The sequence below is a fragment of the Cryptomeria japonica genome, chromosome 2 (genome assembly GCF_030272615.1).
Source record: "Cryptomeria japonica chromosome 2, Sugi_1.0, whole genome shotgun sequence".
Classification (NCBI taxonomy): domain Eukaryota; kingdom Viridiplantae; phylum Streptophyta; class Pinopsida; order Cupressales; family Cupressaceae; genus Cryptomeria; species Cryptomeria japonica.
The window spans coordinates 66,723,252-66,749,132 of record NC_081406.1 but is presented as its reverse complement, the minus strand read 5'-3'; the positions used below and the strand labels follow the sequence as shown (position 1 = coordinate 66,749,132).

The 25,881-nt window shown below is 33.4% G+C and overlaps 1 protein-coding gene across 3 annotated transcripts; it reads left to right on the top strand.

Moving 5' to 3' along the window:
* Positions 1-14,886: 14,886 nt before the first annotated feature.
* Positions 14,887-17,838, top strand: LOC131060530 (MADS-box protein GGM13). 3 transcript variants are annotated; one of them, XM_057993778.2, is made up of 9 exons: positions 14,887-15,152; positions 15,654-15,720; positions 15,931-15,995; positions 16,092-16,191; positions 16,312-16,353; positions 16,442-16,483; positions 16,928-17,091; positions 17,184-17,235; positions 17,588-17,838. In XM_057993778.2, exons 1-8 carry the CDS (start codon positions 14,971-14,973, stop codon positions 17,209-17,211), a joined length of 690 nt encoding a protein of 229 aa, XP_057849761.2. In that variant the 5' UTR covers positions 14,887-14,970; the 3' UTR covers positions 17,212-17,235; positions 17,588-17,838. The 3 variants fall into 3 exon arrangements, with proteins under 3 accessions (XP_057849761.2, XP_057849762.2, XP_057849760.2); XM_057993779.2 differs by lacking the exon at positions 17,588-17,838 and having other exon boundaries at positions 15,934-15,995; positions 17,184-17,411; XM_057993777.2 differs by lacking the exon at positions 17,588-17,838 and having other exon boundaries at positions 17,184-17,411.
* The last annotated feature ends 8,043 nt before the right edge of the window (positions 17,839-25,881 follow it).

Below are 25,881 nucleotides of genomic sequence, written 5' to 3'. Positions count from 1 at the left end.
TTCATTCATTTTTCTATTGGTGAATTGATGATTTGAGGATAAAAAATAAGTATTCAAGCAAAATTTCTAGAACTAAGGTATCTGCAAAATCTATCTCATGGATTCCAACAAGTTTGTTAGTTATGAAGATGAATCCCGACTTGAATTCAAGAAATTTATGAAAGAACCAATAAGAGACCTTTGATTGGTGCATTTACATCAGTATCAGTTAGGGTGGCATGTCTTGGAGATATTTACAAGTTTATTGCTATACAAATTGAGGAATATGACAATGTGAAAATAATTTTTTTTAAAGACTCTTTATTGGGAAAATTTACAGTCAATCACCAAGTTAGGGCACAAGGGTTATAATTGATGGAAGAATTGGTCAAGATTATTGTAAGCATAGTTCATGATGACTACATTTTGCTAGATAGACCATATCAGATTACAAAGGAAGCCTTGAAGGCTATTACTGGTCTTTGTTCGGATGGAACCGTACCTGTAAAGAAATTAGTAATAAACAAAGAGGTTGAAGCTTTGACAGGTGTAAATAGAGATCAAAGTGCACTATGAATTGACACTATTATAGACCCTTTGGTAAGATATGTTGCTACGGGCATTACTTATAAGATTTACTTTGGAAATATAAAATGTTCTATATCAACTATTGTTGTATATGTTGTTTATCATATGGCTAAGACATGAATGAACTATTATTTGTGTGAGTTATTGAGACAACAAGTGTTGAGAAATATTAAATTGACCCAAGAATGATGGTTATCCCTTTTGTTTAGGATCGTTGATTGTATGCCTAGCTTTCTACTTTTTAAATTCATTACCATTGATGCAGTCACCGACTAGGAGGGACCTCAAAGAGATTAGTCCAGATCGGTCAGCAAGAGTAAAAACAACAAAAACAAAAGGAAATAATAGAGGAAATGTAGAATAGATTGAATTATATCATGAAAACTGATTACAACCAACTGGTAACAATTGGGTTACATAAACTAGCTCACAGGCCTGCTAAAACATGCTCAAAATACAGAACAGGTCACAACCGAGACCTCAAATCTTAAGATATATCTTCTATTCTTAGTATAACTTCTTGATTACATTCTAATGATTGTTTAAAATTATTTCTATGATCCAAGTGGATCCGGTCGGCCCAAAAAAGTATTAGAACCCGAAGAACAAGACCTAACATGTAAAACCAACAAGGTCGGCCTTTGCCAACAAAATTCTTTCGAAAAATCCAAAGGATGAAGTGTAGATCAAGGTAAAAGGTCGGCCACATGCTAAGGAACATTGAAATCAATGCTCAAGACTGCATGTTACGGAAGGGGATCTGGTAGATCACCAATGCAAATAGGTCCAGGCAATCGGTAACAAAAAACTGTCTCGAAAATCGGTAGTGATAACTTGTCGTAAAATGATCCAAATGCTCCATGGTTTGGGAATAAGGAAGATGATAAAGTCTTCAAGTAAAATCCAACTCCATAGGTTCCAGTGAGCCAAATATGGGACACACATAAAGAAATGTTGAAACCGCAATCATAAAGAAAAATAGAAAGGAAATATTTTTGGTTGATGCATGATTGCTATGAACTAGGGATGCTCCTGCATCAGACATCTAGAGTTGTTGAGAAAAAAGTGAGTCTCTCACTTTGCTGGGGTCAAAGGAAAAATAAGGCGATCTACCTCTACCTGAGAAATCCAAGATGAATCTTCAGCTGGTCTGTCCTTCAACTTCACAAGACACTCCTTATATTGACTGCTCTGAGTACTACGCCAAATCCTATTGTCCAAAATGTCTTCAATCTGATTTGGTTCCTTCCGGGGCAACTATTTCTCCAAGTCTACAATATTATCCTCACTAAATTCTGGTTCATGATATTGATGAAGATCTGCAATTTTAAACACAGGTAAAATACTCGGACTATCCAGTAACTCCACTTCATATGCATTCCCAGAACTGAACTTTCTTAAGATCCTGCGAAGTCCAAACTTTCTCATCTGCAATTTTTTATAATTTCCAACTGGGAATATTTCTTTTCTCAGATACACCATCACTTCATCACCAACTTCAAATTCCTTATGTCTCCTCTTCTCATCTTCCTTCTCCTTATACTTGCCATTCATGTCCTCCAAATGTTGCTTAATTTGAATATGTAAGTCCTTCATGTGATCTGCAAATTCTTCTGCTTCTGAACTTCTCTGATATTCACTGCTAATATCTCTTAATTCTAATATACCTCTAGGGTGTGCGCTAGTAACAATCTTAAAAGGTGTTCTTCCAGTACTCCTGTTTGCTGAATTATTGTAGGCAAACTCTTCTTGTACCAGAATCAAATCCCAACTTTTGGTTTTATCTCCAACTAAACATCTCAACAAATTTCACAAGCTCTGGTTAATTACTTCTGTCTGTCCATTAGTCTATGGATGAAAAGTAGAACTGAACTTCAAATCTGTCTTTATCTTCTTCCAAAGTGTTCTAAAAAAAATAGCCAACAAACTTAGTATCCCTGTCTAAAACTATGCTCTTAAAGGCAATCCATGCAATCTCACCACTTCCTTGAAAAGTAGACGCACTGCATGTAATGCATCTGATGTCTTCTTACAAGGTATGAAATGAGCCATCTTCGAGAATATATCCACTATGACAAATAAAGAATCATTCTCTCTTAGTTTTTTAGGCAATCCAAGTATGAAATCCATGCTTATATCCTCCCAAGGTCTTACGGATACTGTCAAAGGTTTATACAATCCCACATTCTGACTACTACCCTTTGCAACTTGCCAAATTCTACAAATTTGCACATATTTCCTAACATCCTTATGAATCTGGGGCCAAAAGTAATGCTCACTCACCAATGCTACTATTTTGTCAGTACAACCAAAATTTTCGGCTAATCCTCCACTATGTTTCTCCTTTATCAAATTCTCCCTCCTAGAACTCTTAGGTATGCACAAATGAACTCCTCTGAATAACATCTCATCCTAAATGAAGTAATCCAACCACTTGCTTCTATCTACCATAACTGGTTCTCTACATGCTCTCCAAGGTTCTGCAAAATCTGGATCATCATCATACAACGTCTTCAATTCCTCAAATCCTAATAATGTACTCTCATCTCTGTCAGCAAATTCCTTCTCCTACTCAATGAATCAACAAATTTGTCATATTTCCCACTTCTATGCTTCAACACAAAGGTGTAACTCTACAAAATTTCTACCCATCTCATATGTCTCTGATTCAACTTACTCTGACTGTTCAATTATTGCAAAGCTTGATGATTCATATACAACACAAACTCCTTAGGCAATAGGTAATGTCTCCACTTCTTCAAGGCTTGAACTATGACATAAAACTCCTGATCATACATTGAATATCTCCTCCAAGCATCATTCAATTTCTCACTGAAATAAGCTACTGCTCTCCCTTCCTAACTCAAGACTGCTCCTATTATTGTTCCACTTGCATCAGAATCGACTTGAAATACTTTATTGAAATCCGGTAAAGCTAACACAGGCTGCTCAATCACTTTCCATTTCAACAGTTCAAAACTTTTGTTTGCTTTGGTGGTCCACTTGAATTCCTTCCAATCTCCCCTCATGGTATCAGTCATAGGGTTACAAACTGAACTAAAATTTCTGATGAACTTCTGGTAGAAACTAGTCAATCCATAGAATGATCTTACCTCTCCAATGGTTTCCGGTGTATGCCACTCAACAATTGCTTTTACTTTCTTAGGGTCCATCTTCAAACCATCCTCAGATATCAAAAATCCCAAATAGACTAATTCATCTTTCACGAAAGTACACTTCTTAAGATTTATCAACAATTTTTTTTCTCTCAACCTTTGCAAAACTTGTCTCAAATGCAACAAATGCTCATCTTTTGTCTTACTGAAAAATAAGAATGTCATCCAAATATACAATAACAAACTTACCCAAGAAGTTCTTCAATACCTCATTCATTAGCCTCATGAAAGTACTCAATGCATTAGTTAACCCAAAAGGCATCACTAACCATTCATACAGTCCTTCATTTGTCTTGAATGTTGTCTTCCACTCATCTCCTTCTCTGATCCTGATTTGATGATATCCAGTCTTCAAATATATCTTTGTAAAATATTTGGCTCCGCTCAACCAGTCCATTATGTCATCCATCTTAGGCAAAGGAAACCGATATTTCACTGTGATCTTGTTTATTGCACTAGAGTTTGTGCACATTCTCCAGTCTCCATTCTTCTTAGTGCTAATACTGCTAGTACCACACAAGGACTGATAATTTCTTCAATCAAACCTTTCTTCAACAACTCCTACACTTGTCTATTAAGTTCTTCATTCTCTGTCGGTGTCATCAGGTGTGCAGCTTTGTTAGGCAAACTAGCTCCGGGAACTAGGTCCATGCAATGACTGATACTTCTCACAGGTGGCAATCCATCAGACACATTATCTAAAATGATGTCTTCATATTCTTTCACCAAATCTTTTATATCTTTCGGTTGTTCCTCTTCATGCTCCGGATTCTCAGTCTTCTTAGTAACTAAGGCAAAACACACATTTTCATGTGTCAATCTATCTAGGAATTTCCTTCCATCCACCAAACAGATTCTAGTATTCGTACAGACTTCACTCTTCAAAGGTTCCTCCGAGGGCAACAAGATTTTCTTCATCCCATTGGCCATAATAGTGTATGTATTCTTCCTCCCATCATGTATTGCTTGTCTATCAAATTGCCAAGGTTTGTCCAGCAAAAGATGACAAATATCCATAGGGATAATATCAGAAAAGACTTCATCATGATAATTCCCAATTTTCAATTTCACCAAACATTGCTCACTTACTAGCAACTTATGTTCATCCTGAATCCATGCTGTCTGATAAGGCTTAGGGTGTTTCAATCTTTCCAAATTCAACTTATTCACCATCTCTTCTGAAACAAGATTATCTGAACTACCACTATCAATAACAACTTTACAACACTTACCAGATACCTTATATCCGGTCTTGAACAAATTCTTCCTCTGCAAGGGCTCTTCATCTCTCTTGGTACGACACAAAGCTCTTCTCATCATCAATGGTTCTCCATCTTCTAGTTTATTATTTGATCTGATGGGGTGTTCTTCCACCACCACTGATCATCCGGTATTATTTGTCTTCTTACACTTGAAAGAACGATGTCCTTCTCCTCCACACTTATAGCAAGTTCCTCTAAACACTCTCCTGTCTTGTCTTCTGTCACCGTTTCCAAAATTCTCATTTTGATAGCCATCCGATTCTCTCCTTCGGTAGAAATTTCTATCATCTTTCCAATATGAATTGCCTTCTTTGCTCACTTCTTTTTCCTTGTTTTGATCTGTAAAGGTTCCTCTACCTTCAATATATCCTCTTCCTCCTTTAAATCTTCCTTCGGAAAACCTTCCACCTCTGCCTCTGCTCATGTCTTTTGTTTAGTTTATCTTCTGCCTTCAGGGCATACTGGTAAGCCTCTTCAACACTCTATAATTTGATCAAACTGAGGTCATCTTGTATAGACACCCACAATCCATTCAAATATCTTGCAACTTGTTCAACTTCATCATCAACATGTCTGGATCTGATATTCAGCTTGTAAAATGCTTTGGTGTATTCCTTCACATTAGAATACTTCTGTCTCGAATTCTGCAACTTCTGAAATAGATTCACTTGATAATTAGTTGGCATAAATTTTGATTTTAACTTAGAAATCATCCGATCCCATGTCTTGATCTTCTCTTTACCTCTTCCCTATCTATCAACCTGGAAATGCTCCCACCAAATAGATGCATGACCTTTCAACCGGGTACAAACATATTTCACCTTCTTTTCTTCTTCAATGTTTTCAAAATCAAATTATTTCTCCATCTTTGAGATCCAATCCATCAATTCATCCGAATCCAACTTTCCATCATATTCCAGTGGGGTAAAATGAGGTTTAGTATTCGCCCTATTGAAAACCCTCAAAAACCTTTTCTCATTCGGATCAACCGCTGGTGGATTTACTTGTTCTATCGGGGCTTCTTCTCCTTCATCTTCACTTACATCTTCAATGTGTTGGCCTCTTCTCTGGGTTGTCTCCATGACTTCCAACTGAGCCGCTATTCCTCGCAACATTTCCATTACAATAGGGTCTGCATTCCCATGCGCTCCACCATTCCTAGTTCCTCTTCGCTCCATGTTTACGCTAGTCCTATGTAGCTGTAGGTTGGATCCACAGTGCGCCACCCTACAACAAAATTATCAGGACAACACAATCTTTGGAATGAAAACTTGCTTTGATACCACTTGAAGCAATCACCAGTTAGGAGGGACCTCAAAGAGATTAGTCCAGACTAGTCATCAAGAGTAAACACAACAGAAAAAAAAGGACATGATGGATGCAATGTAGAATAGATTGAATTATATCATGAAAACTGATTACAACCAACTGGTAACAATTGGGTTATAGAAACTGGCTCACAGGCCTGCTAAAACATGCTCAAAATACAAAATAGGTCACAACCAGAACCTCCAATCTTAAGATCTACCTTCTATGCTTAGTATAACTTCTCGATTACATTTTAATGCTCGATTACAATGATTTGTACAATCCAAGTAGATCTGATCGGCCTAGAAAAGGATCAAAACTCGAAGAACAAGACCTAACATGTAAAACCAACAAGGTCGGCCTTCGCCAACAAAATTCCTCCGGAAAATCCAAAGGATGAAGTGTAGATCATGGGAAAATGTTGGCCACATGCTAAGGAGCATCAGAATCAACTCTCAAGGCTCTGCAAGCTACGGAAGGGGATCTAGTAGATCACTAATGCAAATAGGTCCAGGCAATCGGTAATAGAAAATTGTCTCAAAAACTGGTAGTGATAACTTACCAGAAATCGATCCAAATGCTCCACGGTTTGCGAATAAGGAAGATGATCAAGTCTTCAAGTAAAATCCAACTCCACATGTTCCGGTGAGCCAAATTCGGGACACATAGAAAGAAATACTGAAACTGCAATCAGAAAGCAAAACATAAAGGAAATATTTTTGGTTGATGCAAGATTGCTATGAATAGGGGATGCTCCTGCATCAACCATTGGAGGAGAGTGTTGCTTGGAATGAGAACTTACCTATAGGAAAGAAAAATAGAAAACACTTAGATAACCTGAATGATAGAGACAGGGTGTGCAAATAATATTTCTATGAACTTCGAAATAACTTAATTTTGAGATATATAGGATCTCAAAAAGATGCACTAAAAAATACAGAGATAGTATTAATTTCTTGATTGATAATGATCATTGTTTCATGGAAGCTGTATTTCCTTGGACAGTCTAGTTATCAAAATTTGGATATGAAATCAGTAATGAAGGATGTGTGATGTACGTACATGAACTTATTAGGCTTTGGGTATATCTCACTGAAGATAAGTTTGGGACCTATGAAGAACTTGTTGGATCAAGTGTTACTGAACAATCAACATCAGTAGGATCCTCCTTTAGCAAGAAGAGAAGCATAAAATCAATTGAGATCCCTTCTTTAGTTTCAAAGAAGAGGAAGTCAGACAAAAAATAAAAGGATGAAATAATTAGTATTGATGATGTTGAGACCATTGAAGTCAATATAAAGTAGAAGGAGATAGTTGTAGTAGGAGAAGTAGTGCAAAAGGAATCTTCCAACTCTTTTGATGAGGACCCTTTTGAAGTTATTAAAGTATTGAAGGTGCTTGAGGAACCTGATGAAATTAAAAAAATTTGGAGATGCATGGTTATTGCAACCATCATATGACAATGATAGGATTGAAGAAGCTTTGATTGTTTACTTGCTCCCGAATGATATTGTTCTTGGTTTTGTTGAAAATTTTCTCTTGAAAGAATGGTTTGAACAATTGAGTGAGCAATTAGCTCGTAAAGCCACTAAAAAAGGACAACCAAATCTTGAAGATGAGGTGCATAGAGCCATGAGAAGAAAATATACATGTTTCTGCACAAAAGAAATTGATTGAGTACATAAAAGACATGAGGAAGTGTATGAGTGTGGTTGCCAGTGTTTACAAGTTTTGTATCAGGTTGCCTGTTTCCATGACAAATCACAAAGAAAATATTGATTCCCTTGAGTTTGAGATGAACAATTTAGCTGAATAATTCAATGTTTTCAAAGATAAAGATGGTGCATTAAGGAATAACATTGATTCCTTAGAGTTGGAGCTATCCTCGATGCAGAGACAGAGAGATGATTTTTGCAAGAAGTTATGGACTATTAAAGAAATTGTTGAAACTAGAATAGATCATCTTACTTGTCCATTGGAAGATGTAGAGAAGGCAGAGTTTAACTTGCTTATCCTGGATGACTTGATTAGTTCTATTGACCTGCTTGTGCAATGCAACCATTAATGCACAATATTGACAACTATTATTATCTCTTGGAATTCCTTTCTCCCAAAACTCAAAGAAATTTATACAAGGAGATTTTTCTGCAAAAAGGTAATTGATATTTTAGTTTTTGTGCATTGTTGTTAAGGAGAAGATGTGTGTAGGTATCTTTTTAATACCCTTTGTCCTCTATGGCAAAGGGGGAGAGAATGTAGAAATGTGAAGGGGGGAGAGAATGAGATAAAGATGTGAAGTTTGGTGAATATTGAAGTGTAAGAAGAAAGGGGGAAAATGGTAGAATAGTTAATGTTTTGTATAGGCAATTTTTTGAAAAAGCAAAATTTTGAAGCAAATAATCTTTTTGAACACATGTTGCCATCAATGACAAAGGGAGAGATTTTTAGAGTTTTTTAATTGATGAAGGAGAATGTTGTTTTGACTACCAAGTGTCATTGATATCAACATACTTTTGTTGGTTTGGTTCTATTGTTGCTCCAATATTTTGGTAATTCTGTTCATCATGTTTTTCTCTACATTTCTCCGTAGTTGCAGATATGGGTTTGTGGTTTGGGTAGTACTTGATCATGCATATCAAAAGTACCTATATTCTAGATTGTACATATTTTGGATCAACATAAGGTGAGATACATGGTGTGGTAGTTTAGTCTATTAGTTGCTATGTTCCTCCGGAACAAAATAGTTTGTTTTGACATCCACATTTTCTTGATTGATTTCTTTTGATATTGCATTTTTTGGGACATGGTTAAGAATTGTGGATAACATGTGTATTCTAGTTGGCTTTAACTTTTGTTATATCCTTGGCCGACCTATGTAAATGAAACATATGAAGTATATTGTGGTAGCGTGTAAGGTATTTTCATTGTAAGGAATGTAAGGTCGACTTGAGATATGAATCGGTATATATATGTGATATATTCCTTTGATGAATGAAGAAGAAAAAAGAGAAAAAGATGATGCAAGAGATATATAAATACAGAGACAAAAGTGTGACATAATGATTAGATGTGATATGTAATTGAAGCAGACAGTTGAAGATCGGATGAAGTGTGAGAAGTCTATCTGTTGAGCTTAAATGGAACTATATTTCATGCATATGTAAGATGTAACTTTAGTAGTTCATTTTTGTTTGTTCTCTTTTGGGAAATAAGCCCTTTTGGCAATGAACCTTCATTTTTGGCAGTGAGCCTCAGGTAGTGAGCCTTGTAGTGAGTACTTGTAATATTCTATAACTAGTTATATTATATTGAGAGTTAACCTTCTCCATGGTTTTTCCCTAACGAGTTTCCACACAAAAATTTGTTGTTCTCTTGTGTACATTGATGTGGATGGTATCTCTACTTTTGCTATCCATTTAATCATCCATTCTTTTTTGTTGCATACTAATTGATGTAAATTTGCAAAGTAATAATAAGATTGTTTTAAGATTCACCCCCCCTCTCAGTATTCTAGTTGTTCACTAAAGAAGTCCTCTTGATTGTTGGGGATAGACAGTAGTATTAGATTATTGATTGCGAGGGGTCTCCCTATTTATTGTAAGAGATGGTTTTCTATGGGTCACCTAGCTGTTGATTGTCAAAAATCTCATCGTAATTATGCAACACGGTGGAAAAATTCTCTTTGTGAGCATATTACTATGGGAGATTTTTTAAATCTTGATGATGATTTTAGAGATGAGAAAGTGACTTCATAAGTGGTGACTACTTTATTGGTTCCTAATTTTCCTATTGAACAGTTGTGAATCTGGCTTTGGCTCTAGAGCCTATCGTGGCTTGCTTGCATGATGATCTAGCTATGGTTACTTCTCCAACCTGTCTACCATTAGAGCCTTTGGTAGCTTGTCCTCTTGCTTCCCCTTTCTTTATACATCTGCAGGATGATATTTCTTGGGTGGTTATGGAATGTAAGAAGAGAGGTCTTCCTAAGTATAACTATGCTTCTCTATCCATGGTTAATGGTGCTCATGGTGGCTGATGATATTTTTTTGATTTAGCTTATCTTATACATCAACTATTCATTTTTGTAAAGGGTTTTAGGGTCCCTACAAAACCTGGTTTACCCTTTAATAAAAAATGCTATAGTGAAATGTATATCTTTTTTAAAAATATATTCCTAATTTACTTAAAAAATCTATATAAATATAATTATAATAATAAAGTTAAATCTTAAACAATTATTAATTATTAGTTAATGGTTATATCATTTTAATTATATTTATGTAATATTAAAATTATAACTAATCTTAATAAAAAAACTACTAATAATTATGCCAAGAGGCGTATTACACTCACAAATAGATTTAATCTTCTCATTTGGTTGATGACTATCTTTCACTCTATCATCTTGTTGTTCCCCCTTTGGTTGTTTTTGATTCTCCAGTTTGGCAGGGGTGGTGGCGGGGAGGGTCACCTCTTGTTTCCCATTGTAAGGGGTCTTGGATGATAATATTTCTTAAATTGTAGTCTATAGGAGGAGGAACGGTCCCTTTTTCTCCCTATACTCTTTTATGTGTTGTGAAAGAGAAGTTTTAGTATAGGGTCGATATCCTTGTTTCCACCTAGTTCTCTGATCTGTCAAAAGATTTTTACTTTTTTTTTTTCTTCTTGTTTTTCCAATCTTACTACTTGTGAGATTCACTCTCCTTGCCTTGATGGTTGTTTTGTAATTGGAACGTGCCCTTCTCAAGCTTATCTAATATAAATATGCATCTAATTAGAGTTTAAATGATTTAATAAAGGTTATTGAGTTTATATTAAATTTGTGGGAAAAAAATATATTTTAAATCTTAATTTTAAATTATAATCAATAAAATTTTGTATTTAAATTAAACTAGTATAGATAGTTTAAATATATTCGTCTAAAAAATGTTGAGATATATCAATTTGGAGCTATTTAATTTACTTAAAAGCTATGTTATTTGACTTTGGAACTATTTTATTAATTACATACATGTAGACCTAAATTATATGTGTTGCCAATTCTAAAAAAAATATGTTTATTTTTAAATATTATCTTTGTATGTAAATAATTGTCAAATTTTTATATTAAAGATAGAGGGAACAGTAATAGAAAGACAGGGCAAGTGTCAAGAAAGCTATGGCTGCTTCTGCTAAGGATATCCCTAATCGTAGGGAAAACATCAAAGAACTGCATGGGATTAGCAACACCTTGGCTAATGCCCTGAAAAAAATCAATTACTTTCTTCTCTTGGGTCTTGCTGGTTTTGCTGGCTTTGTGGAGCTTTAGCCGATTCTCTATGGTTTTTTGTCAGCTTTTCATTGGTTTGTCCCTTTTTGTCTCTTTTTTCTTTATCTACTAAGTTCCGCTTGTAAAGGGTTTCGGGGCCCCTTCAAAACCTGTTTTTACCTTAATAAAAAATAGAAAGACAGAGGCTAGGCCTCACCAAAAAATAACAGTCACCACCAAGGGCCTGCCCCAAGTTCAGTTACATGAGGAAGAACATAAAGACAAAATATAAACAGTATCGAAGAGTTATCAAAATGAAAGTCCAGCAGATAAATTTAAAGAAAAGCACTCGTTGAGAATGTTGTCATAAGTCACAACCCAGGCGGTCCATCCTTGGGGTCCCTCCATCCAAGCAATTCTCTTATGGTTCTGGATCTGGCTCAATGTCTCCACCTGCTCATAGGAAGGTTGCCTGTTCTCCCTGATCTCGTTGTTCTCCCTGATATAAGGTGAGTTTTTGTAGTGCACTCATACTAAATTACACACCACCCCTTGTTCTCATTGTCTAATGCATCTCAACATTAAAAAAATATTTTCGAATTTATTTTCTTATAAAATGGTTTATAAGAAATGATATTTATTTCAAGTTAAATACATAATATATTCAATAATATAAATTTTTAAATCAAATTTAGTAGAATGTTTGATTAATAAAAAATAAAAAAAATGTTAAAATATTTAAAACATCTAATTAAGTAAAAAATAAGAAATATGGATTTAAATTATACAATAATTTTGAGTTTATATGTTTCATTTATATTAATATAAGTTTTTTTATAAAAAATCTATTTAAAAATACTAAGAAATTAAAGACTTAATATTTTCATAGTCCATGAAAATAGGTTGGAATATTTTTTCATCAATATTTGGGATCACATAGCATAATCCATCATCAAAATAAGGAATATAGCATGAAAAGAGAAATGACACTAAGAGATATCATTCCCAAGATATCGATTTTTTAATAGGTTTTTTATTTAAGTGGAATAGATGCCTCTAGAATAAAAAATACAGTCTTATAATTGTATCATAACCTTAATTTATATATTTGCGTGTTTCATTTATGGACATATTATCATATTCAACATACATATTTTTTACATATTAAACTTGTGATTTTAATAAAATAGATACCTCCATATTTAAAAAATGTTAGGTTACAATTATACAATAATCTTGAGAAAATAAATTAAACTAACCATTTCAATAAAATTTTCAACCTTCCTACAAAAATATGTTTATCATATATATTATAACCTTCATACTTGTGATTTATATTCAAATATATTATGTTTTAATGTAGGCTTTATAGAAAACAATAGATGTCTTTGGTACACTTCATTTGGATTTAAATTCATATACAAAGTAAACAACATGAGAAAGTAAATGACACTAATAGATATCATTCTCAAAGCACCCTTTTTTTATTAGACTTGTGATTGAACATGCGCCTCTAGAATAAAAAATGTGACCTTATAATTGTGTCCTAACCTTAAATTATATGTTTATGTGTCTCATTTCCATTAATATATATTTTGAGAAAAGCCTATAAAAAAATATCATTCTCAATATACTTATTTTTTCATTCAGTACTTCTTGATTTGATTGTGTGTAAAACTTTTAGCATCAATGTTTCGAATAGACATTGATGCTAAGTGGATTGTTTAAATCTGTCATACTTAAACTTATTTTTAGCAAGATTGAATTTATGATTAAAATGAACTATATATTTTCATAATTAAAATAATAATAATCTTATAATCATATACATGACCTTTAAAAAACACATTAAATTCATCATTTCAACAAACCTGTGATTATACGTTTGAATGTAAGCTCTAAAGAGCAAATGAATGCCTTTCGTAAACTTCACTATGGTGGTAGAAAAGTGTATAATAACATGCAAGCTAACAATGAAATATAGGTATGCATAATGAAAGGTTTAAATAGGATTCTAATTATCAGACATTAAAGTTTAAACATGATTCTAAATAACAGACATTAAATTCCCACATTAAAGTTTAAACAGGATTCTAATTGACAATTTCTATGCATAGAATCAAAATATTAATATGGTATCGATAGTAAATTATGAACCGATACATTTCCAGAATAGAGCGTAGAAAGAACAGAAAATCTCTTTCTCTGAAACGCCAACCTGTAGTTACATTTGGGTCATTTATGGATCCCACATAATTTAAAAAATCATTGCCATCCACGGTAGTGGTGGTGTCACTTCTCCTTTTACTAAAAGTCTTATTTCTTCATTAGAACGAATCCACCTAAGTCTGTCAGTGTATTCAAACAACAGGACTTTGTTCTACTTTTAACACTCAAATTGGTAGTTCGTTTGGATTTTGTGAAAAGAAAAAGGGAGGAGTTATTAGTATATCATAATATCAAGTTGATAAGTAGAGATATTTATGATATTGCTATCAGAATTCAGTTGTATAGTTTTTAAGTCAAACTCATTGATCCATGTTTCATGAGTAGTGGTTCATAAGAACCCATCTCTCATAAAAATAAATGATCCACTTAACATTCAACCCGGGATGTTGAGGGAGGGAGCAAACCACCAGCCTAGACCAACTGCACTACCGCTCAGGACTGTTATTGTTGTATGTTACTTAAGTATTTATAGCTGTTGTTTTGATTTGTGTAATTACGACAAACCTTGTTAGATTTGTTATGCATGCAAAGAGTCAAAAAAGATCATTTTGAAATGATGTCGTATTTCAGTGGCCCAATGATCGTACACCGTTGATACCAATAAAGTGGTACAATTGATCTGATTATTAACTTTTTTTCTACCTATAATATATACAAATAGACTATTATTCAAGTCTGGGTTTCTCTTCAAATGTTGTACACTGTTCTAGAAAATGGTGATTTGCTCCATTGGTGCCTTTTCTGATTCTGAGAGTACTTTAGAGTTGATTAGACTTATCCAGCACGGTTTTATCTACCTAGTGGAGCTTTGACAGGTTTCATTTACTTACTAGGTGGTCCCAAGTCCCATTAATTGACAAGTGTTGGCCATCAAATGCACCTAGTAACTTTCAGTACTGTCGCCTTTCAATACTTGCCATTTTAAGATCTGTCAACTAGCTCAGTACATTCTTAAAATGGACCAGTTGGACGTGATGGCACGATTCATTGGATGGACGGCATAGATTGAGTTGCCCATGTACGAATTGGGTCTGCACCGTTGATATTATTCTTTTCTCCAGTCCTAGGTTTTGGGTTCTTCAATGTGATATATTTCTGTTTAATGTGTTGGGTGTGTGGATTTTATTCTTTGAGAAGCTTTTTCTTCATCAATCAAGGGTGTTGAGGTGTTTCCACAGCAATGGGAAGGGGAAAGATTGAGATCAAGAGGATTGAGAATGTCAGTAACAGGCAAGTTACATTCTCAAAGCGGAAAGGAGGGCTAAGGAAGAAAGCACATGAACTTTCAGTATTGTGTGAAGCAGAGGTTGCTCTCATTATCTTTTCCAGTACTGGAAAATTGATTGAATATGCAAGCAGCAGGTAGTTCTTTTTGTTTGAAATATGAGATTCATCATTTTATAGGGATTTGTGTACCTATGCCTATCTATCTTTTTAAAACTATTTCTTCCCCTCATTTCAATATAATATTTTTCTTTTTTTATAGGGATCTGTATACATATTGCTATCTAACTGGATCTGTATACATATTGCTGTCTAACTCAGAAAAAAAAGAAAAGAAAATTCTAAATCATGCAAATTTTTCAAATTTTGAAAATTTGCATAAAGATTGTATCGATTATGCTTAGGTTGTAATCCTTTTTAGCCTAGATCTTGCCTTGTAAGGCTTGTAGAATATGTGCTTTGAGGTTTTGTAGACATGAGAAGTAAGATTGAGCTTTTAGGGTTTGTAGTCATGAGCACCATGGTTAGGGTTTGTAGACATGAGAAGTAAGATTAAGCTTTTAGGGTATGTAGTCATGAAAAGTTCAAAGCTCTAAATGGAGTCCTACATGATACTCGTCTTTATTTTGTGTGCAAAAGCATGAAGAAAATTTTAGAGAGATATGTTACAGTCTCGGGAGCTCGCGTGTGGGATTATGAACAACAGGTAAGCCTCTATGTTTTGGTCTAATCAAGTTTTGATCTGTCATACCTAGTATTTGATCTAAGCAGTTTAACATTGTGTTCTCAGCAATATAGACCGGTTTTTCTATTTTCAAGGCAGGAAAGACTACAACATCTTATGAATCTTTGATATCCAACCTTATATCACATCCAAATTTAAATTGCTTACGGTTTGCATTACTGCCCAAAACAGCAGATGTTTTATTACGAAGTGGAAAGATCTAAGAACGAAAATGAGTGGCTTAGAAGTCAGCTGAGGTTTTATTCTCCTTCATATTAATCACATGCTCTCTTTTATTTTATTTTTGTTGTATTGGGAGTGTCTTTTTCTAATCACAAATCAATCGTTTGTAGGCATAGAATGGGTGAAGATTTGTCCTGCACACCTCTAGAGCACCTGTATCAACTGGAGCAGGAACTTGAGATTGCAACAACTAAGGTTCGCAAAAGAAAGGTAAATTTGTACTGAAAGATCCAACATTTCAAATGATAAAAACACAGTTTCATTTAAATGGTCTTCGTCTTAAACAAATTTCAAGAGATCCTTATGAAGTACTTTTTGCTAATACAACAGGATCAGCTCATCTCCTTGCAATTAGATTCCTTAAGGCAAAGGGTAAGTGAAGTTTCTCTTTTCTTCAGATATACCCTAATCACAGAAGAGAAAGCAAATGTTTGACTATTGTCTTTTGTTGGATATGTAGGAGGCTTCACTAGAATGCAATAACAAATACCTTCACCATGCGGTAGGTTATTTTGTCGTGTAATTTCTATAGTCTATAATGAATATATTGGATTTGATTGTGTAAGTATTTTTTCATTATCAACTATTTGGATCATATTTCATGATCCATCATAGGATGAAATAGAGAAAGAGGAAAAATACGAAGATGGCAGCAAACTGTATATGGTTTAATCATCTCAGTCTGCTGCTATCTTCACAGTATCTTCTATCGATTTCATTCTAATGATGAATCATGAACTATTATCTAAAAGATTGATGATTTACATAATTAAATCCACAAATATATGAATAGATGAATAGATTTCAAACCCTTTCACCAATACCAGCTATGTTTTCTATGACTGCTATACAAATCTTATACTTTTCAGGACCTTATTTTTTCAAATTCTAAATGTTATGGATCAAACTTTCTCAATATGTACGCATATGTGTTGTTGTAAACCAGTTGCTTGAGAATCAGGCTCTACAGAGTTATTACTCAAATGCACTATGCCAGCAAGAAGAACCAAATCATCCTCAAGTCACAACTGCACTACCTGCATTTCGTGTGCAACCAAGCCAACCAAACTTGAAGGACAGTGGCTATATACAGCCAGATCTACAGCTAGGGTATAATGAATACTACTTTTATATTTCATGCAATCATCATTTCTCACATGTTTATCTCCTTCATATGATCTACTGCTTTGCTTTGTTAACAGGTTTAACTTTAGTGGCCCACAACCTTGAAGAACTTGCCAGACTATAGAAAATGTACGTTCCATATTATTCATTTCTCTAAATCTACACATACGCATGTTTTAGCAACTGCTCTCAGTAAGAGAAAGAATGTTTTCATGTTTTGTTTGTTACTGAAATAAAACTGAATGCACCAATGTACAGCAAAATTTTCTATAAAAGAAGGTAGTGCCTAACAATTGATAAGTAAAGGTTTGTTTTGTTTCTTTTGGTTTTCAGCTTATCAGGTTATGGTATTAATATTAGGATTGAATTGGGTACTTTTTTTTACACTAAAATAAATCTGAATGCACCAATATATAGCAAAATTTTCTGTAAAAGAAGGTAATGCCTAATAATTGATAAGTGAAGGTTTTCTTTTTTGCAGCATATCAAGTTATGGTATTAATATCAGAATTCAACTCGATAGTTTTTGAGTCAAATTTATTGATTCATATTTTATGAAGTATTAATATCAATATTAGACTGTATAGTTGTTGAGTCAAATGTATTGATTCATATTCTATGAAATATTAATATCAGATTTCAACTATCTAAGTTTTGAATCAATTAATTTGATAATTTGATTCGTATTTTATGAAATATTAATATCAAGATTCCAAGTATAGTTTTTGAGTCAAATGATTGATTTATAGTTTATGAATTGTAGTTCTTATGAACTAAATTATATTTTTGTATGGAACAACAAATATCATCTAATATCATGCATATGGAATAGTTTAATTTTATTTAACTACTATTATGAAGAGATGAATCATTAAAACTTAATTAATTATTGTATAATTTGACCATTTCATTCAAATAGCACTACCCAACATTTATTATTATTACTAATTTATTAAAATATGTTATAATTCTTATTCACCAACAACTATATTAATAAATTCAAGGAATTGAATCTAAAAATTAATTGTAAAAATCTTAATTTAATTTTCTTAAAAAAAATTAATTAAATTTATTACAATAATTATAATTTTTCTAGCTTATTGTTCTATTTTCCAATAATAAGACTATATATAATTTATTATTGTATTATTTGAATAATTTAAAATGATTTAATCTTAAAGCCTTAATAATTAACTAAATAAATAACAAATATTGTTCAAGACATTAAGTTTCCATAGTCCATGTTAATATATTTGAAGGCTTATGATTTAACTATGTTTATCTTTTTGAATGATCCATCATTAGGTTGAGTGTGATTCAAAATAGTTGATTAAAAAATATGATCACAATTAAATCTAAAAGTCTTCAAGCATAACAACAAATATTATTATTGAAGTTACTTAAAATTAAACTATTAAGCAAAATAATTTATTATAAAAATAATTAAAAAATCATGAAAAAGAAAAGTAAATCAATTCTTCCTCATTTTATTATAATTCTATAATTATTACTTTTTACATAATAAACTTATAACTAACAAGAAAACCATTGTTTTTTAATTGTCTACAATTCCATTAATAAAAAGACAATCTATTAGATTTTTTGGATTATAAATAAAAATAAATCATTGTTAAAACTAAATTTATAATGTTTAAATATGAATGATTTATAAATAAATTTTCAATTGATTGAACTAATTAATTTTCTTGATACCATTTCATTTAATGAAAATATGATTTAATTATACATGTACACATACATACATACATACACACACACATGCATACATGCACACATATATACATATACATATATATACATATACATATACACACACATACATACATACATACATGTGTGTGTACATAGATACATATATATACATGTACACACACACACACACATACATACATACATACATATATACACACACATATACATATACATATACATATACATATACATATACATATACATATACATATGCATATACACACACATATACATATACACACACATATACATATACATATACATCATATCAATTTATTTTTAATTAATTTATTATTATAATATAAATAGTCTCAATTGCAACTTAAAATTATGATTTCCTTAGATACAAAGCCTCACCCATTTCTTAATCCAATTAAAATAAAATAAAAAATTAATTTACAAAAAATTCTAATATAATTTCAAATTTTAAAAGGAATGAGCATTCAACTTCACCCATTAATCTAAACCAATCAAAGCCCTAATTTCTATTTTGCAATTTGTTTCTCATTAAGTTGATTTATAATGCTAGAAGGAGCATCCAAGAAAAACCCATACATCTCATGATTTCTCACCCATTTATAGAGATCACCACTATTGTTTTGTCTCTTTAATATGAAAACTAGTTTTAATTCCTAGAATTTTACTTAAGGTTTAATACTAGAGGTTGTTATTTTTTGGTTGTTGCATGTTTAATGGAATTGTGGCATCTATATCATTGACATTTGACATGGCTTAGAAAAGAGTTTTATTGAAAAGTGGTTTATTGTTTATATGTATGTTCTTATTGTGTTTTGGGTCCAGTTTTTCTTGGATAAAGGAAGTGGTCATGAGAATGACTCTAGAAACTTGTCATGATCATTGTTTGTGTGGTTGGTGAAGGGTGCCATAGCAAGAGTCTTATTTTGTTTAATAAATATTATATATGTATATGTATATATTTTAAAGCGTTATATGGAAACACCATGTGGAAGGTTCCCATATGGAGGTCATGTCCCTTTGTGGCCTCCATAAGGAAGTCAAGTCCCATAGGAAGGCATTGCCCCTTTTCAACACACATGCGCACACACACATAGAGAGAGTTATATATATGAAAATATGTGCATAGATTTATTTGTATATGTTTATATATATCCAATGAAAATTAAAAAATATATGTATATTGTATATATATATTGTTATTTAAATTTGATAAAAAATAAATTTATTGACATATAGTGTAATTTCTAATTTAACATACATTTTTGGAAACGATAGATAAGCATTATATACATTTACACATATAAATGTATATACATATATTATTTATAATTATGCATTCATATGTATTTATAATATGTTTAACAAACATAGTACATATACATGAATGCGTAAATATACATCTTTAAGTTGAAATAAGTAACTTAATTGTTATTTTAGGAGAAAATATTTGTAAGACCAATGGTAAAAATGTAAACATGTCTTTAACTGAATTCCTACTACTTGAAACACTTTAAAAAATAAACTAACATAATAAATCATTTATCATTCTTCAATAAAATAATTGTAACTCTATTATTTTCATAAATAAAAATACCTCAAGTTCATGAAGAGTATGGTTTACATTTGTATTCTTTTCATATTTTACAAAATTTAGTATAATGACTCCATAGTTACATTTATTAAAAATGGAAAAATATGCACCAACCTTTAAAAGTATAAATCTACATTGAATTGTAATAATTAAATAGAGTCTTTCCAAATACAACCACATCAAATTAATTTTATATTGTAGGTCTTGTATATTTTCCAACAACTTCCAACATTAAACCACAAGAAAATATAATTGGATTTACATACTTGAAATGGGTGGAAAATAGGAGTCTAAGCTTAGGAATATTAACTAAGATTAATTGAATCACTATTTCCACTATCTATTGGAGGAGAATAATCAACAAGATCCAACTTTAGTATTAAAAGAGAGTTGGATGCTATGTCTAATTATTTCCTCTTTTATGTTCGTGAATGATTAGAAATGATCAAGATGATAAATGATGCAAAATAGGCAACAATCAACATGCATAGACAAATACAAAATAAAAAATGAACTCAAAAGTATAGATATATAAATGGAATGTAGAAAGGAACCTATATCTAAAATCTAGGCCTAAAATAGACTGTGAAAATAGGTGTCGTAGTCTAGATAGGTGTCTGATAAGTTAAGACTTCAAATCTTGGATTTAGAGGTTCTATAGATTATTCTCCAAAAATCATCTAAAAAACATTAGAACATGGACCTAACTAGATTAGTCCTAATGTTTTTGACTATTCAAAATATAGGACTATGTGTCTCAATTCGCTCTCCACAAATCTACAACTTTCTACTATTAGATCTTTAATTTGCACAAAGAGAAAATGTTGTGTTGTATAGGAGCTTTCATAAGTCAAACCTTGTGTTGGTGTTTCCACCTCCACAACAACTATGATGATGAAGGAAAAATCTTACACTTGGTAAGGCAGAGGCTAAATCTAAAATGAAATGCTTGAATTGAAATGATATTGCCTTATAGGAACTGATTAATGGTAGTGATGCAACATTTATTTTTGCATAAGACCTTCAAGTGTTGATGTAATAACATGATAAGGTCAATCATAAAAGAATAATTGAATGTAGATGGTTGTAGTTTGCTTCTCCATAATACTCAAAGTCTTAAGATACTTGCTCAATAGTGCTTGCTTAAATGAAAGTTCTTGATAGTGCTAGGATGAAAATGAATTAGAAATGATGTCTTTATATAAGGTTCACAAGGTATTTCCTATTTTAGGTTGACTTCCAATGGTTATATCAAATTATTGGGATGAAATCATAAATGAGAATAATTGACACTCACACACATTTGATTTTGGGCACTTTTTGGAGGGACTATGGCACTAGACACCATAGTCCACATAGAAAAGGGAAAACTAAGGGTGGTTGAAGAGTGCACAAGGCCAGTGATTTTGGAGAATTTGGGTAGGAAGTGTGTGGGAGAAAAAGTGACACTAAGCAAACATGCCCTAATCTCACTTTCAAGAACACATTTGTGGAATACGAAAGAGCCTAGAGGTATCACACAATTGGCTACTTCTTTTTGTGGAAGAGAGAGCCACGGGCTACCTATTAGGATTTCTATTCCTTTGTTGTAATTGAAAGATGAAATGATGCAAGTTCAATCCCTAACCCCAAAGTGTAAGTATGAACTAATAACAAGATTACAGAATTGAACTTAAATGATGGAAAGCTGTAAACACAAGGATAAGACAAGAATGTAAATGCGTACCCGGAGTTAAAATCTGACTGAAAATGTTCGGGATGGGGGCGCGGGAGCCATTGTCCTGATTCTGCCCCTGAAACTGCTCCGAAAACTGTTGTTTTGCAAAGCTGTCAAAAATGCTGAAAACTGCTGTCAAAAGGACCAGGGCGCCCAGCGCCCCTGTCCTGGTAGGACCAGGGTGCCCCACGCCCCTGTCCTGGTCTTTTGCTCTGAGATTTGGTATGAAGTTCGGTCTCCGTCTGCTTCTTCCAGATCTGTAACTTGCAGCATCGTCCGGATTCCGAAACCTGCACTTATATCTGAAAAGGTGTGGTGGGCGGCTATATAGGGTTTTGCCTTAGTCAAACCCTCACTTCGGTGATTTCCACCTCCACGAATAGCCAAGTTGTATTGTAAAATGTATTGTGTGTGCAGACCTAGTGTGTGTGCAAGGTCCTTAAATGCAAGAAAGCAAACTAGAGCAACCTAGAAAGTAAACCCTAATTGCTTGTAAATGATAATGTAAATGCTCTAAATCAAGATGCAAAGTGATCTAAAGCATGAATAAAGGATATATTGAAGCTTATGCAAAGACATGAAAACAACATGAAATCATACCCAACCCTCAAGGGAGGAGTACAAGCCAATCTTCAGTCGGTAATCTCCTATTGTTCTTCAATGTCTCCCAAGCCCTAAATGAATGAAATTGATGAATGCTTGATGGATAGATGTTGAATGTTATTGAAGTCTTCAAAGATCTACTCTTTCGCTGCATAAAAGGTCCTCGAAAGCCAAAATTCGGATCCTTTCAAATGAAGAAAGAGAACTCTTATATATGAAACCCTAGGTCTTAATTTCGTCTTTTGGCCGACCTAGAGATTGAATATCCCACCAATTTCTTGGGGTTAAGCTTTATTTTATGATTGGATCGTGCTCCTAAAATTTTGGGAAAAATGTCCGGGACCATGTTGCACTCCGGGCGCCATGGTCCCGACAACTTTTCACCAAATTTTCAGGACTGTCGGATATGATGATTTTAGAGAGAATCCCAAAGTTACAGGTGATTTCAAGATGTTTTGACCCCTGAAATCAAGCCCCCAAGTTCAAAATAGGACTTAATTAGGGTTTTTGATTAAATGATGTATTGGAAGAATAAAATGAAAGGGGTACACTTTAATGAAAGGGCCCAACTTTATGATGTAGGAGATGATAAAATAGGACCTTAGACCTAATTAATTTAATTAATTAAGTGCTAAAGGGGAAACACAATGCAAAATACAAAATGCGCCAAGGCGGGTGCTAAACTAGGTGTGAAATTGTACCACCCTAGCAAGTGCGTACAATTTACGATGTTACAGGAAGGCTATTCACATCAACATTGAAAAAAATAACATGTTTCTTTTTTTGTGTGACTTAATGGTTGATTTACATTTCTAGTTTTACTTTGTATTTAAGTGAACCATTATCACATTATTTCATTTTGGGATCAATTATGGCCTCTCTGATATTCAATTACATTAGAAGTGGTTTATTTTTCCAAATTGAAGAGAATAAGTATAATATAGCTGAAAAGATTATCACAAAGTAATGGTCCAATCATAATGCCAATGTTGTGTAGGAAGTTGGAATGCCAAAGATTAAAGAAATAGAGTGCATAAAGAAAAAGGAAAAAAGGATAATGATGTGAGTATCAATGGGTCCAATGGAAGTTGAAAGGGAAAGCTATAAGTTGTGTTGAAAATGAAAAGGTGGAAGTTGGAAAGTTTTTGGTAGGCTACACAGGAAAACCAAGGAAAAGAAGAAATCCTAGAATGAAAAATAGAGTTGGGAGTTTTAGTTTATAGTTTGTAGGTAAAAGAAATAAATAGATTTAGGACATGATATAATTGAATTCTAAAGATAGAGGATGGAACATAATGCATAGGTTAGATAGAGTAAAGAAATGTGCAAGAAGATAGAAAAAATAAAAACCAAGGCAAAGGGTAATGCATAAAGTAGTGTGCATGGAGATAGGACGGGTGAGGAGAAAATAAGGTTGAATTATATGCTTATAAAATATAGAGGAAGGATACATGGAGACAATTCTAGTCATTACATGGCTAAAACAACACTAGTGACAAACAAAACCTACGTAAAAGATTGGAGGATAATGAAAAAATTGTAAGAGATTTGTGAAGAGAAGAAAGAAAATAATTTGGGAAAAAAATATAGAGCATGTGTATGGCAATTGCAAGGGCATCAACAATTTGAGTTGTTTTATATTAGCCTTTGATTGAACTCTAATAAAATAATAATGTTGAGACTAGAATTTTGCATTTGAATTTGTATCTGGCTGCAATAATTATCAATCTAAAACTTAGAATTAGATTATTGAACTGCTTCACCTCTAGGACATTGGATTTAGTCACCAAATAAGCATATGATGATAGTTTGGTAGTGACAAGGCTAGAAATAGGCTTGAAATTACCTATGTGATAGCACACTAAATAAAGGGCCCAAAAAGGAGTGTGAAATTGTAAAAGGGGTTATAATTTACTGTAACGTCATAAATTGTACGCACTTGCTAAAGCAGTACAATTTAACACCTAGTTTAGCACCCGCCTTGGCGCAGTTGCATTTTGCATTGCATTTCCCCTTTAGCACTTAATTAATCAAATTAATTAGGTCTAAAGGTTCTATTTCATCATCTTCCACATCACAAAGTTGGGCCCTTTCATTAAAGCATGCCCCTTTCATTTTATTCCTCCAATACATCACTTAATCAAAAACCCTAATTAAGCCCTATTCTGAGCTTGGGGGCTTGATTTCGGGGGTCAAAACATCTCGAAATCACCTGTAACTTCGAGATTCTCTCTAAAATCATCATATCTGACGGCCCTGAAAATTTGGTGAAAAGTTGTCGGGACCGTGGCGCCCGGAGTGCACACGGTCCCGGACATTTTTCCCGAAATTTTAGGAGCGTGATCCAATCATAAAATAAAGCTTAACCCCAAGAAATTGGCGGGATATTCGATCTCTAGGTCGGCCAAAAGACGAAATTGCGACCTAGGGTTTCATACATAAGAGCTCTCTTTCTTCATTTGAAAGGATCGGATTTTTGTTTCCAGGAACCTCATATGCAGTGAAAGAGCAGATCTTTGAAGACTTCAACATCTTACAACATCCCTCTACCAAGCATTTATCAATTCCATTCATCCATTTAGGGCTTGGAAGACATTGAAGAACAATAGGAGATTACTGACTGAAGATTGGCTTGTACCTCTCCCTTGAGGGTTAGGTATGATTTCATGTTGTTTTCATGTCTTTCCATAAAGCTTCAATATATCCTTCATTCATGCTTTAGATCACTTTGCATCTTGATTTAGAGCATTTACATTATCATTTACAAGCAATTAGGGTTTACTTTCTAGGTTGCTCTAGTTTGCTTTCTTGCATTTTAGGACCTTGCACACACACTAGGTCTGCACACACAATACATTTTACAAAACAACTTGGCTATTCGTGGAGGTGGAAATCACCGAAGCGCGGGTTTGACTAAGGCAAAACCCTATATAGACGCCCATACACCCTTTTTCAGATATAAGTGCAGGTTTCGGGGCTCGGACGACGCCGCAGGATACAGATCCGGAGAGAACAGGTCGAGACAACACTCTGTATCAAATTGTAGAGCAGAAGACTGGGACAGGGGCGCTGGGCGCCCTGGTCCTGCCAGGACAGGGGCACTGGGCACCCT

Coding starts and splice junctions, on each gene's coding strand:
- LOC131060530 (XM_057993778.2), top strand. CDS start 14,971: ATGGGAAGGGGAAAGATTGAGATCAAGAGGATTGAGAATGTCAGTAAC. Junction 16,192..16,311: donor CTAAGGTTCGCAAAAGAAAG/GTAAATTTGTAC, acceptor CTAATACAACAG/GATCAGCTCATCTCCTTGCA. Junction 17,092..17,183: donor CAGCCAGATCTACAGCTAGG/GTATAATGAATA, acceptor CTTTGTTAACAG/GTTTAACTTTAGTGGCCCAC.